Source organism: Rhodnius prolixus, unplaced genomic scaffold, assembly GCF_049639745.1.
Source record: "Rhodnius prolixus isolate KJV_2025 unplaced genomic scaffold, Rpr scaffold_1, whole genome shotgun sequence".
NCBI lineage: Eukaryota > Metazoa > Arthropoda > Insecta > Hemiptera > Reduviidae > Rhodnius > Rhodnius prolixus.
In genome coordinates this window covers 65,204,905-65,219,339 of record NW_027411581.1, presented here as the reverse complement: position 1 = coordinate 65,219,339, position 14,435 = coordinate 65,204,905, and the positions used below count along the sequence as shown (strand labels likewise).

Genomic DNA, 14,435 nt, shown 5'->3' with positions numbered 1-14,435 from the left:
AAATAAAAAAGTTTTACCCCCAAAAATTAAGTAGTTTTTATTTTTGCACGGACTTTTCAAACGACCCTCGTACATTTTGAAGAAATGAAAGCATGGGTGTTACCGTAGAGTTAAGTGTGAGATTCCTCAAATCGAATCACGCGTGTATATTACTCTATATTGCTAAGACAAATTTTCAAGTATGTCCCCTTATTTAGTAGTTGGACGTAAAAACCACGCCTGAAAAACAGGCGATTACTTAACTACATTTTACTCAATATAAGAAAACGAAAATTATTAAGTATCTATCCTCTTCTAAAAATCCAAATTTATTTATAAACTCAACTATTATTGAAAAAATTATATAATGAAATTCACTTAGTATACTACAAGCTTATCTGTAATTTATTTACATTTAGTTTTAACGACTTTTTTGTTTTGTTTTACTCCTATGTTTCTTTTTCTCTTTGTGTTTCTTATGCTTCTTATGTTTCCGCTTTTCCTTTTCTTCCTTTCTCTCTACCCATTCTTCTTCAGAACTAGAATCCGACGGAACTTTAATATTTACTACTTCTTTGTTTCTGTTAGAGAAAATTGGTTTTGCAGGCAAAGATGGGCCATATAAAGACGACTCATCAATCTTATTTTGCTCACTTTCGCTAACTTTTTCAGAGTCTTTTTCCATATCAATCGTTGATTGTGATGCAGAATCCAAAGATACAGTTTTTCTTTTATTTATAGCATCCAAATCAAGATTTGCAAATATCCCCCTTGGAGGCGATGTATTTCTTAATGCGTTCATTTTCGTTAAAGGTGGCATAGTAGGCTGTTTATTTTTCTCACTCACATCTGCTTCCTCCTGATCTTTATCACTTTCCTCTTCATCACTGCAGAATATTGCTTTAAATAAGTCTTTTTTCTCAATAGGTTCTTCGAAGTCGTTTATCTGAAATAAAATTGAAGATCATCATTATCTTGGAATATATTCAACAGTTCTAATACATATTCTTGGGACTTCAAGCATGAACTGCCAATGTGAATCCGATACTACTGAATGCTATATTTATTATTTATTTTTAATCTATTCTACAGTTCTGTATTAACAAAGGAATTCAACTAATAAAAGGTATATTAGAAAATATTTTGACGAGTTGAAACAGAAATTTCAAATTAGACGCGAGTCAAGACAATTGGATTTCCTCAATTTATTTAATGTAGAATGTACAAAAAATTTCTACGACTATTGGAGGACTATAAGCTTAGACCAAGCCTCTCTCAAAGAAGTACCCTTAATTGAATTCATCTAGGAAAATGTTTCAAACAAAAGTTGTTGACTACCATGAGCTCAAAGAAAATGGTAGTTGTTGACTACCATGAGCTCAAAGAAAATGGTAGTTGTTGACTACCATGAGCTCAAAGAAAATGGTAGTTGTTGACTACCATGAGCTCAAAGAAAATGGTAGTTGTTGACTACCATGAGCTCAGTTTAAGAAAAAAAAATATTTAAAATACGGAAACAATTCCATAGAATCAATATTAAGATCAATCACTTTGAATTCAATATAAAAATAAAGATTCAGTCAACTATAAATACTAACAGGTTTGGGGAGAATTAATGAACTTTTCTTGTTATCCTCTTTAGCATCTTCCAGTTGTTCCATTTTCTCTCCAGACGTTTCTTGGTCACCACCACCTTTAATTTCTTCACAAGAATTTGCTTTATCTACATCCAAAAAACTAAATATTGAATATTTACTTCTATTTTGTCGCTTATTACTTGTATTTGCCACTTGACATAAACTAACACCGCTCCTAAAAATAATTGTAATAAAATTAAAAATAATTATAAAAAAGAAGAAACCCTCATAAATAAATCTAAAAATTTATAGCTTAAGTTTTTAACTCTACAATGAATTCATCCTAAATATTATTTAACGTTACGATAGAACGAACAAATGAACAATTAATAAATACAAAAATAATTGAATACAAACCTATCCAGGGGTTCGGCGATATTCATTCTTTTACAGAGTAACGAAGATGGAGACCAGTCAGTTATTCTTCTAGTAAGTTTTCCATACATTTTAGATTTTGCCGCCTCTATCATGTCTGCATCTTCTTCTCGTAATGATCTAGGAACTGGGGCCAAAGGATTAGAAGAATCGTCCGGGAGTTCACCATGAGCAAATCTTTCCTTCATTAGGCCTAAAATAAGTTTACAATTAGTGAAATAACAAAAAGAAAAGAAAAAAAAAAACAATAAATCAAGATTTCCTTCTAAGAATGAAGAGTCCAACTCAAGATTTTCAGATAAGTTGATCCCGACAGGCGGTATGAGCATGTAGCCAGCAAAAGAATTCCTACTTCTTTATTTTTGGTCATTCCTAAAAAAACCGTGATGAGAACGCATTCTGCTACGGTTTAGCGGCTACAGCTCCATAAAATCTGAAATATATCTTGGAAGGATCTATCTATATCTATGTTTCTAGGAAGGATAAAAAGCAAGTTAAGAGTTAAGCCTTTAAATTTTCACTGAAATATTAAATACTGGTAAATTTTCAATTGTATTAATGATTCTTTAGGCCTATCAAATAATGTATAGATATATATATTATTTTTATCACTCATTTTCAAACAATTATCTATTTTATTCCCGATTTTGATTTGATTATAGGAAGTCGGTAGAGTTGTTCAATTTTATGTTAATACTCACAATCAAAACTAACTATACATGGGACTCTTAACACTAAGAACTAGTTCAAGTCTATAATTTTTTTAGAGAATCTTAGATTGCTCTAGACAAACAACAACCTTAATTTAACAACTGTACATTCACACTAGGCAGTAACTGATAGTCACAGCCGATATATGGAACTTCTTAGATAGGCTTACTTTTAGCAATCCAAACCATAACAAAGAGACAATTTTATATTAATATATTAATAATATTAATTTTATATTAATAATAATATATTAGCACATTATAGCCTCATATCCAAACGAGTACCTTTTTAGGCTGAACCTATCCTATATATTTTAAATAATAATAAGAGTAAAAATAAATATGAATATATAGGTATAGTGACCCGTAAATTTTTAAACTTAGGATTCAAGACTGGCGAGGAATCGGTCAAATAAAACAACTCAACAACAGTTTCTGTAACTCAATCAACCCGCATAGCCACGCCCTGAAGAGGACAATATATTTGTGGAAACGTTGGCAAAAAGACCGAATTGTTTTATTTTATTGATTCCTCGCCAATCTTGAATCCTAAGTAAAAATAAACAAAACATTGCTTTTATTAGACTTACATTTCTATCCACATTTCAGCCCACATATTTCAGTAATGCATCTTCTAACGTGTTCTCAAAATCTATACTTTATGATAATGGCACAGATAAATCCTACATTCGGGGAGGTTCTTAAGGAGAAGTTTTTCTGACATAAAATGGAATATTCAACTCGGTTACACGCTTTGCTACTGTTTATACAATTACATTTCAATGCTGCCCACCAATGAATATCTAATTTTTTAACCATAACAATATAAATTACAAATAAATTTCCCAACTGTTCTGATAATTCAAGATGTATGACAATTAGTAACGAGTAGAAGTACAAGAAAATTAAGAAAAAACTATGATGAAATCAATAATATAAACAGATGTTGCGGATCAACAGATCCTTCTACCAGTTAAGGCCGTAAGAAGTGTCTGGTCGGAAAATATTGGCCATTTTTCCATCTACTGACATCAAGTATATAGTATGCCTACCTGACAAAGGTTTGTAAAGATGAGCAGCTTGTTCGAATTCATTTTTCTCTCTTTCCTTCTCCCAGTTGCTCATTGATTTTGGCTGAATGGAAGGAAAAGCATCTGAAAATAAAAATAGGTTATTTGAATTTTTTTAAATGTTTATTTTTTGTACAAATATTTAAGCCAACTACAGAGAAAATGTGCCTTCAGTGCACTGCTGGCTATAGTGGACCGTAAATGAACCCAGAAGAGAACCGCTGGACTCAACTACGACCTCCGGGTGACCAGTGTCAGTGCACTTTCCATTAGGACCTTCGCTTATTGTAATAATAAAAGTAATAATAATAAAACATAAGACAAACCTTTGGCTCCAATCTTGACAAAATGTAAATATTTTTCATATCTTTGCTGCTTCTCTGGATCGGATATAAAAGGGCGAAAAGCTTCTGATAAGCTGCTCGTGTTCTCCGTAATGAAATCAACAGCTTTCGGCTCATTTGTAAGATCCTCAGGCCTTAGTAACATTTTCTGTATCAGTAATGATATGGTAATGAGAAAAGAATAGCTGAGTGGTAATTTAAAACCTATTAGCATTGGGGAAATGGAAAAACTGAAGGTTTCCTACTCTAATATTGCCTACCAGAAATTGGGTTTGCTACTGTTACATTTTCTTACGAAAAAAATAGACAGAAATTAAGAAATGCTACCTCTTTTAATTGGAGAAAGCGTACAATAAATGAATATCATGGATACGATTGGCTTGTTACTGCACCGTAGTTAGATGAGTCTTTTTTTTATGGACATTAAATTACTAGCAAACCAAATAAGCAAAATAAATTAAAAGTGAGCAAAAGAAATACCTCGCATCTTCAAGTATAGCAGCTCTATCTTCGGCCGTAATCAAATGTTTGCCTTTGACCATGTTTTCCTTCTTTAAACTTGTTGACTGCGCCGCGTCAAATCTGGTCTTCCTCTTGGGATGAACGGGTTGATAATCAGGAGGCAATTCAGGCGGAGGAAAGAATTTTTTTATGGGATTCAGATTACGAGCGGGCACAAAACCTAAAGATAAATCATTCTTATTAAATGGAACATTATATTTGACGGAAATAGAGTGGTTACAGCAGTGAAGGAGAATTGCGAGGAAATCAAAGAGTACAAAACCGAATACCTTGCAGTGAAAATAAGAGAATTTGATAAAAACGAGAGTACCGTAGGATACGCTACATCTTACGGTACTCTCGTTAGGATACGCTACATCCTACGGTACTCTCGTTAGGATACGCTACATCCTACGGTACTCTCGTTAGAATACGCTACATCCTACGGTACTCTCGTTAGGATACGCTACATCTTACGGTACTCTCGTTAGGATACGCTACATTTTACGGTACTCTCGTTAGGATACGCTACATCCTACGGTACTCTCGTTGGGATACGCTACATCCTAAAGGTAGGATGTATCGTAATGGTGAAGTAAATGATATTCATGAATTCAACAGACCTTCTAGCGAACCACTATCCGATCCCAAAATTGCTAGCAATTTTTGACTTTCTTTTTCTCTCTTTTTCCTTTCTCTTAACGATCCTGAAGTCTCCAGGGCAAAATCATATTGGGACATATCTTCCTTTGCGTAAATATCATCATCATCTTCTTCAAAAGCACCAACACCAAATGCCTTTAAAATAAATAAATAAATAAATATAAAACTGCTCTCATTGAGATTAAAATTTATTACAATTGAACGTTAAGTAAGCTGCTCTTTCTACGATTAATTTTTTTTTTTTTTTCATTTTGTGACTTAGGTTACTATGGGTCGCAGGGTCTAGCGTAAAAAGTTATGTTTCTCGTTAGAGATGCTTGTTTGCTATTGGGCCAATGTGAATGGAGGCGGCTTTTAAGTGGTCCAGCACGCAGCATGCGGATCAAAAACTGGCGGCTGTCCAGAGGGCCATCCATCCCTCCTTTATGGCCCTTTGAACTTTTGGACGGTAAAGATGTCACTTACTTTTATCTGCTGGTTCAGACAAAGGAGTACCTCTAGCAGTACCAGTTTCACTGGAATTTGATCCAGGATCTTAATGCAGTACAGGACGAGTGTCTACATATAGAAACTATAGACTTTTAAAACGTCACAGGAGGACTGTGGGTAGTGGTCCAGCCCTAGTAGAAACTGTGTCCGGAGAAGGGGAAACGTCTCTTGCATCCTGTCACATCGCGTAGCAATTTTTAGATTGCCTCTGGGAAACTAGACGACTAGGAGAAATTACGCAAAAATAACTAGGGAAAGCACTAAACTATAAGAAAAATACCAGAGGTTGGCATAGTAACTTCTCAGAATAGAGTTGATTAAGCTAGAGTAAAGACAACAAGCAACGGCCTCTCAGATGCTGTTACTATTGCTAGGTAAGTGGAATGAGATCTTAAACACTCGGAAACTACAGAAGATCAAACAGCAAAAAACTATAAGTCACTAGAAATCATAAAGAGGGGAGGCTTTGCATCCTAGATTTTTCAAGATTTTAAGGAATGGAACAATGAGCTCTTTGGCAACTTGGAGGCATAGGGGCCCAAAACCCGATATCAAATCTGATCTATAAAAAGTTTTCTATTAGCTTAAACTCATCAATTTAAAAAATTATATTTCTATGGAAATCAAGTAATACTTACTTGTCCTTTGATTGCCAATTTTTTGTTGTTATCAAACATTCTGAAAGTTTCACTTCTGAGAGTAGAATTCATTGAGAGAACAGATTTTTTATCTAACCCTGCATAGCCCATTCCAAATGTGTCTGTTTTGGGGTGCAAAAAGTGGATTTCATGCTCTTCTGGAGCGAAGAGAATGCTTTTATCAATAAAATTCTCTTCATCGTCTTCATTACTATCAGAGTCAGTTTCCTGGGCAGGCAAAGAACATCCGTATATCTTGACCTTATTTTTAGCCTTTTCTCTTTTCTTTTGAAGCTTTGATAATCTCGGGCCAATGCCTTGGCCTGGTTTCCATCCCATTTTCATTAGTAATAAAACTCCGATAGTTTCTCTAGAGTATTAAAAAAAAAATGTTAACCTTGGATACTAAAATTAAAAAAAAAATCATAATAGATGAAACACGTACCTTGCAGGCTCTAAAATACTTTTTAATACTGGTTCTCCAGGAATAGGACCGTCGGAAAACCGGACTCGCTCTCGCTTTACGCCACCTCTTTCGCCACTATATTCTGGTTTGGCCCTTACCACTGTAGGCGCTATACCAAACTCTTCAAGATCCTGTACAGAATGATCTTTACCTTTAAAACTATACACTTCGGACAAATTAAAACCAGAATGCACAAAAACAATACCTCATCATCCATAAAATCTTCTGGCTTTTGAAATGTAGAAGAAGCTTTTTTATCTCTTGAAGACTTGAAAGAAGTGGGAGTCCAACCTTCAAGGGAGCCAACTGTATTGTAAAAGCCAGCAGAAAATCCTCCTGTGAATGCACCGTGAAATCTGCGTCTCCCATGTTTATCTGTTGCTATCTGATCCTGAACAGTTATGGGTTTCTTTCTAGGCACAAAATCTGCAAAGAATGAATATCAAAAGAAATTTGTACGTCACTAAGAACAAGTGTTTTCTATAGTAATAGTATATAATATAGTACAATACCTTCCTCAAACTGCTCCAGCGGCGTTCCAAAAAAGGCGTAATCATCATCTTCCGATTGTGACATGTTGTGTATTATTTAAGAATCTGATTGAATTTTTAACCACAGAAGATAAGTAAGGAAAGCGCACTAATATTAACAATAGATATGTACATATTACTTTGTTTACAACAGGTCCCTTCAACACTGGTTGTTACAAGGTTAATATTAACAACTGCACCACTAACGCATTGAATTAAAAATAAATTAACATTGCATTAATGACAAAACGTCAATATTAGCTACAAAGTTTTTACAAGAGCAATTACTAAGACTAATAACCCAAACATGTTTTCATTTAATGCATTGTTATGATATTGATACAATTCGGTTTATATGATTTATTTACTGTGAATTTGAACAAATGCTAATACAAATATTATTAATCTAATTTAAAAAAACGTTTTCATTCAGAACTGCGCAAAAAATAAAATTCAGACATCTCACTCTGCGTGGAAGGTAAATATTAGACCACATACATTTATCAGCGCCTTTTATTTCAATTTTAAGTTCTAACCTTAAAGATACACGGTTAATTGAAAAATAGAAAATTTAACTACTATTACTTGTATACAAATGAAGTTTTCTATTGGAGAAAATGTTTATTTCTAAGACAAAAAGCAAAATGGATTTTATTGTTCCTTAAGAAATGATATTCAATCTGAGTTATAATCGTTCAAATCTGATGTTCTCATTGGATATTTATTTAGAAATAAGTTTAAAACGAATAATGTTCAAAACATTACTGTTGGCAACACTGTGTTATCATCTTTGTCTAGTGGTTACACTGGTTACTGGTGTGTACACGCCGACTGAGCAAGCATTTGAATAGTACTTGTGTGTTATATTTTAATTTTTTTCCCCAAAATGAGTGAAGATAGTACAGCACAACTAACAGAAGATGAAGCGAAACTGTATGACAGACAGATTCGACTCTGGGGAGTAGATTCACAAAAAAGGTAACTTCTATAAAGTGGTTTCAAACATATTTGAGTTGTGCACTAGAAGTTGGTAGTTCGTGGTTATGACTGTGATATATTACCTCATTCGTTCGCTAGTTTAATTTAAAGTGTAAAAGTAAAGGAAAACCCCCCTACAAATGAAAAGCAATTCTTGACAAACAAGGATTTAGCCAATGGAGTTAAATTCTTAGACTGTTTTCCTAAATGGAATTTGGATTTCGCTACATTAGCGACGAATATTTTTTTTTTTTTAAAGTTATCCGATGAAGTTGTAAAAGTAATAGTTCTACTATTATTTATTTCCAGTATAAGGAATGCGAAAATATTAATCATTAGCATGAATGGCGTTGGAGCAGAAGTAGCAAAAAATATAATTCTTTCTGGTGTAAAAGCTGTTACATTCATGGATGATGCCGTTGCTTCAGAAGAAGACAGTTTTTCACAGTTTTTGATACCATGTGACAAGATTGGAAGCAATGTAAGTACTATCGACTTTTAATCACCGGTTTTTATTTGATTTGAAACCGCAAATTTACCTATTTAATAAAATATTGCCTTAATACTTTCAAAGTGGAACCACAATCTGATATACAATTTTTTGTTTTTTTTCTTAATAGTTTTTTAACCAACCTTTCCTTGTTTTACCATTTTTCAAAGAACCATTGTTGAATTGTTCTTCTCTTTACATTTAATCTATTTATGTTTGCCTGATTTAAATGAGGAATTTAATTTTCAGATAGTTATTAAATACCCTCATATTGTGTGCTTGTGTTCGTATTTGATTTCCTTATATAGTAGTATAGCAAGAGGTTTGTTCTTATGAGCATTGAATGTAAAATAATACTTATTATAATTATTTCAGAGAGCTGTGGCATCTGTAGAAAGATCAAAAGCTTTAAATCCTCTTGTAACAGTTAGAGCAATTTCAAATTCTGCTACATCTATCAATGAGGATGATCTTCAAATTTATGACGTTGTAATAGCTGTAGAACAGGATACGGAAACGATTACACGATTAGATACAATTTGTCGGAAGAATAACATCAAATTTTTTTCAACAGATGTTTTTGGAATGTTTGGTTACTATTTTTCAGATCTTCAACACCATGAATATATTATGTAAGTTTGATCTATAATTTTTAGATATCCATTGGAACTTTCAATAGCTTGCTAATAAGCATATGCATTTTGATTTGTATACTGGAGACACGGTCCATCCCAGATCCGTAAAAAAAGAGCTTAGTCAGGCAAATACTGTCTTGACGTAAGCAAGCTTGCTTACTTATGTGCTAATCATTTGCATATTAGAAATTTTTATGTAAAATTCAAGTCTGGTTCATTCTACTGGCCTTTTTATAGGGAAGTTCCTAAATTAGGAAAAAATCGTGTAAATGAGACAACCGAAAAGTTAACAAGAGTGGAAAACTTTCCATCATTTAAAGAAGCTTTTGACGTTGATTTTACTACTGAAGAAAATAAACCATTATTACATCGAATGGAACCGTCATACTTACTATTTAGAAGTACGTAAATAAAAGTTATCCAATTTAATATTGCATTATAAAGATAAGTTTCTGAATGTGCCATAAAAATTGTTCTTTATTTTTATTTAAAAAAAGAGCGTTCTACTAATTCATGATTATTTAAATATTTGTAGTTCTTATGAAATTTAGACGTGAATTGAAAAGGTATCCAACAGATAGTGAAGAAGATTTTAAATTTCTGTCAAAATTAAGGGACGAAGAACTTGATGGGTTATCATATTCAACAAACAGATTATCCGATGATTTACTGAGGTAAGGATGGGTTATTTTAGCGTTTTAACTAAACAGCAATTCAGTGAGACTAGAATTATTTACAAGATCTAATAATTTGGATTTGATTAATCCAGGAAGTCTTTTTTTTTATAAACAGTTTAAACACGTAAATATGACATTCTGGGCTAATTCCTCAAATTTACAGATTTGACAATATTTTCCTGATGTGACCAAAAACAAAAAAAAAACAGAGTTCTAGCCTCAAAACAGTGTGTGTGGATAATTTTTTCTTCTTCCAAATGATTGGTAGCCCATGTTTCTGCCGAACTCTAGACTGTAGGATAGATCTTTGAGAACTTGTATAAAATAAGTTTATGCACTTCATTTGGCCTCACAGCAATCATTTCTCCACAAAAAAATGTACATGTTTTTTAGAACTTATTCATCAGTTTTGAAAAATACTTTCTCTTTATTTATAAAACCTTTCTCCCTTTGAGCCTGCACTCATTTACAAATTGATTTGATATCATCAGCTGTCTTGCCGAAAATATTTAATCTCATAAATAATAATGAAATTATATAATAATCGATATCAGTATCAATAATATCGATATACTGATTGACCACTAGCCACATAGAAAAGTAAACAAAAAATTCTTTACCTTAATACTCTTAAAATTTCTTAAAAACAAATTCGCCCCTCTGTTTCTATTTTCTTTTGTTTAGTAGACTCATCTAAGTCCATTCCGTTGAAACGTATTTGCTGTACATATAACATGGAATTTTTCATCAAATCATTGCTCTTATTTCGTACGTTAAATGTTCTTCTCGATGATTACATTTTTCAGATCCTGTTTAGGATTTCCAGTTTCTCCAGTTTGTGCCATCATTGGCGCTATGGTTGCACAGGAAGTGATAAAAGCTGTTTCCCACAAAGATCATCCCAATAAGAATATGTTCTTCTTCAATCCTTTAACCAATGTGGGACACGTACAGTTTCTTTCAGCTTAGTAAATAGGGATCTTATAATTTTTTTTTTTTAAGTCAGTATGTACAATAAATCAATTTAATATTAAACATAACGAATTAAAAGTAAAATAGTTTCTGGACATTGTAAACCATATTTAAAAAAAACAAACATACATAAACATTTTATACTTGTAAAATAATGTATTTAACAATTTATGTGTTTAATAATTTATTTAATAAATTTTATAATGTATTTTTTACTTTTAATAGAAAATGATTTTCCAAATAAAGTGTAGATTTTCATTAGAAAAACAAAAACAGAACATTTGATTTTCACAGAAGTTCAAAACTTTGTTTATGAATCGTCAAATTTTGAAAATAGGTGATTGTTCAAAATGAAAAAAAATGAGTGTTAGATGTTTGACTTAGTATTCGAATACATAATTAGTATTATTTTCAATATAACTTTTTTTTTCTTTTTTTTCTTTTAGAAATAAATGATCATTTATCGATTAAATTTTTTATATTATTATTTTTTATTCGAATGAATTTTCTCTATTGCGAGTTCTTCCATTTTCGAGAAAATGCCATAAAATTGAAAAATGGGTACTTCCAATTGAGGAATTGTACACAAACTAACAATTTATGCAACGAACAAATTATATTATTCAATTGTTCATTCTTTTTGGTGACTGACTGATTCATAGTTTCAATAGGATGAAAAATAATTGCCATTTCAGTCGTGATACATTTATTCTGCCGAGCTTTCGACCTAGGGACTAGGTCATCTTCAGGGCTAGTTTATAAAGTGATATTTTTACATTACAGGGTTGGTGTGTCTTCTGCCTTGTCCGTTCATGGAATGGTCCGTGTCAGTCACACCAACCCTGTAATGTAAAAATATTACTTTGTGAACTAGCCCTGAAGATGACCTAGTCCCTAGGTCGAAAGCTCGGCAGAATAAACGTATCACGACTGAAATGGCAAGTATTTTTTCATCCTATTGATATTATTCAAGTTTTTTTTTACAACTTTTTTATATTTTCATTTTTTTAATTAGTGGTTACTGCTAAATGCAGCCAAATATATTGTAAATTTGTTACATACCTTGTTCACACTTGCCGTAATATGCTAAGAGTTCTTGTCACAGCTTAAGATGGCCGTAGGTTTCCATAGGACGGGCAATCAATTCCATTTTGGAAGAGAAGAGCCGACGAGTAGTCAATGCAAGACGAAAAGCACAAGGCACGGAATCTCTCCTAGTTATTTATAGTGCTAATCAGTTTTCGCCGTACCCCTAAATTCATTTATTATTTATAAAAAAAAATAGAAACTTAAATCTTCAGCCACAGAATCTCGAAGATGAAAACTGTTTCCCATTGATAGGAGACCACAAACAAGAAACAACCTGATTCCGCTTGCAATTTGTTCAAGAGGATCAAAGTAAGAAATAGAAAATGCCTTCTAAATTTCTAAGTAATTAAAATGTTACAATTTAAACACTTACTGCACCAAAAAAATAACTCAATGAATATTTAGTACAGAATTAGGCCAACAGATCGTAACAGCTTGATGTTTTTTAGAGGATATGTTTGGAAAAGAGTTCTATTTTCTTTATTCTATGAAAATAGTGCACTTTTACGGAGGAATAAATAAACTGAGTTTACATTAGTATTTTAGAATTTTGAATATTTAGTAAACCAAGCATAATTAGATTCTTCTTTGCTTGGACCTTGAGCGTTCCACAATTGTTTCTAATTTTTTTTTTTTTTGTAAAATTTGGTGACCAAAAATAACTTTATTTATGAGTCCCGTTGGTTTCCTTAGCAAAATTCGTATTGGTAGGCAGTTAAAGTACATCTGTATCTCAATCTACTAAGTACCTCTTAAAATTGTGTTAAATTACTCACTGGGAAACAGAAGATAAACTTCATGGTGCGAGTCAATCAATAATCAATCATATTTTATTTTACCCAGCTTTGCTGGTTTTAAGCGCAGTGAGCCATTTACATGTACATACAATTTATTATATACGCATCTAGTTTTTTTCAAAACAGTTCGATATTTTTTTTTGAAATCAGAATGTTTAAAGTATTGCAGAAGCAGATAGTAACTAGAAATTTTGTAAGTTACTTCGCTCATCAGGATGGTTGCATTCTATTTGGTTCTTTAAAGAGGAAACGATGGGTCAGCTATTCGACCCAACTTAATTTAAGAATTGACAGGTTTAGTAGGTCATCGTATGGAGTATTGAAGGTGTAGAATCAGCGTTCATTCAGCAACCATACTAAAATCTTTCTAATAGACAGTAGAATCGTCTTCCAAAAAATGGGTCTTGTAAGAAAGAAGTATAAATTTTTTGAATATGGAATGGTTTGCAAAATTCTTGGTGGTGCGCCAAATTAAAACTAAAATCTTATGTCTGTCTTCATTAATCTGATGTCTGCCCAAATAAAGAGAAGCACGCAAATAGAGATACTTTTAGATGTACATATTCGTTTGGCCATTCAATTTACAAACTTTTACTATTTTTACATTAAACCATTTAATCAGTAAAATTCTTCCAGAACTCGAGAAGAGCTCAGCAATTGCCGTAACCACAACATCATTGCATATGCTAGAACTAAAACTCTCACCTTCCTGGCGATCAATTCAATCTTTCATTTCGAGAAAAAAAATCTCTAAGGTGACTAGAAAGAGTGAAAAACAATGTTGAAGTGCCGTTCAATTGTTGAAGGAATTCATTTTATTTTTATTGCTATTGATTTGATTCCATATGGCAAGCGCAAACCTTGAGGTTATTAAAGGAATTATGTGTTTATACTAATGTATTTTAAAAATAATTTAGTAATTCAGAGAAGCTAATTGTCCCGTCGTTCAGAAAGAAAACAGTTAAATAATAATTATAAACAAATATATAATAGTTCTCACTGATATTTAAATTTTTGTTGGTAGAGAGTCACGCAAACTGAAGTGAGTACCGTAAAGGTGATGCGAATGGCGGGAAAATTTACCATATTGGGTTCGGCCTTGAATATTACTTTGTGCTAAAGAGGAGCTTATTAACCTTTGGTCAGGAAGTATTATACGTACTCTTTGTGGAAAAAATTTGGAACTTCATTTGTTGAAGAGGAAAAGAAATCTTGTGACCGTTTTCTGTATGCAAAAAAGACTGTGATCAAGAAAAAAGTCTTGGATAAATGGAGGAATCGTCAAAATAAAGTAGGCTAAGAAGATAATCAAGCGATCTCAGGATGTTCCAGTGAAACTGCTCGGGAATGTCCTTCCAAGTTTTAGTTTTCATGGAGTTCATTCAGGTAATTAGA

General features: G+C 32.5%; 2 protein-coding genes across 2 annotated transcripts; one reads left to right on the top strand and one right to left on the bottom strand.

Annotated features, from left to right (window-relative positions):
• Positions 1–287: 287 nt before the first annotated feature.
• LOC141446132 (G patch domain-containing protein 1 homolog) lies at positions 288–8,040 on the bottom strand. The gene is made up of 11 exons (XM_074112573.1): positions 7,385–8,040; positions 7,078–7,298; positions 6,852–7,003; positions 6,407–6,776; positions 5,240–5,414; positions 4,596–4,797; positions 4,098–4,249; positions 3,754–3,855; positions 1,974–2,184; positions 1,578–1,791; positions 288–925 (listed from the first exon to the last, which is right to left on the bottom strand). Exons 1-11 carry the CDS (start codon positions 7,446–7,448, stop codon positions 401–403), a joined length of 2,388 nt encoding a protein of 795 aa, XP_073968674.1. The 5' UTR covers positions 7,449–8,040; the 3' UTR covers positions 288–400.
• A 152-nt stretch (positions 8,041–8,192) lies between these two features.
• Aos1 (SUMO1 activating enzyme subunit 1) lies at positions 8,193–11,399 on the top strand. Its single transcript, XM_074112595.1, has 6 exons — positions 8,193–8,380; positions 8,690–8,861; positions 9,246–9,502; positions 9,743–9,906; positions 10,041–10,179; positions 10,989–11,399. The coding sequence occupies exons 1-6, from the start codon at positions 8,289–8,291 to the stop codon at positions 11,149–11,151; spliced, it is 987 nt and encodes a 328-aa protein (XP_073968696.1). The 5' UTR covers positions 8,193–8,288; the 3' UTR covers positions 11,152–11,399.
• The last annotated feature ends 3,036 nt before the right edge of the window (positions 11,400–14,435 follow it).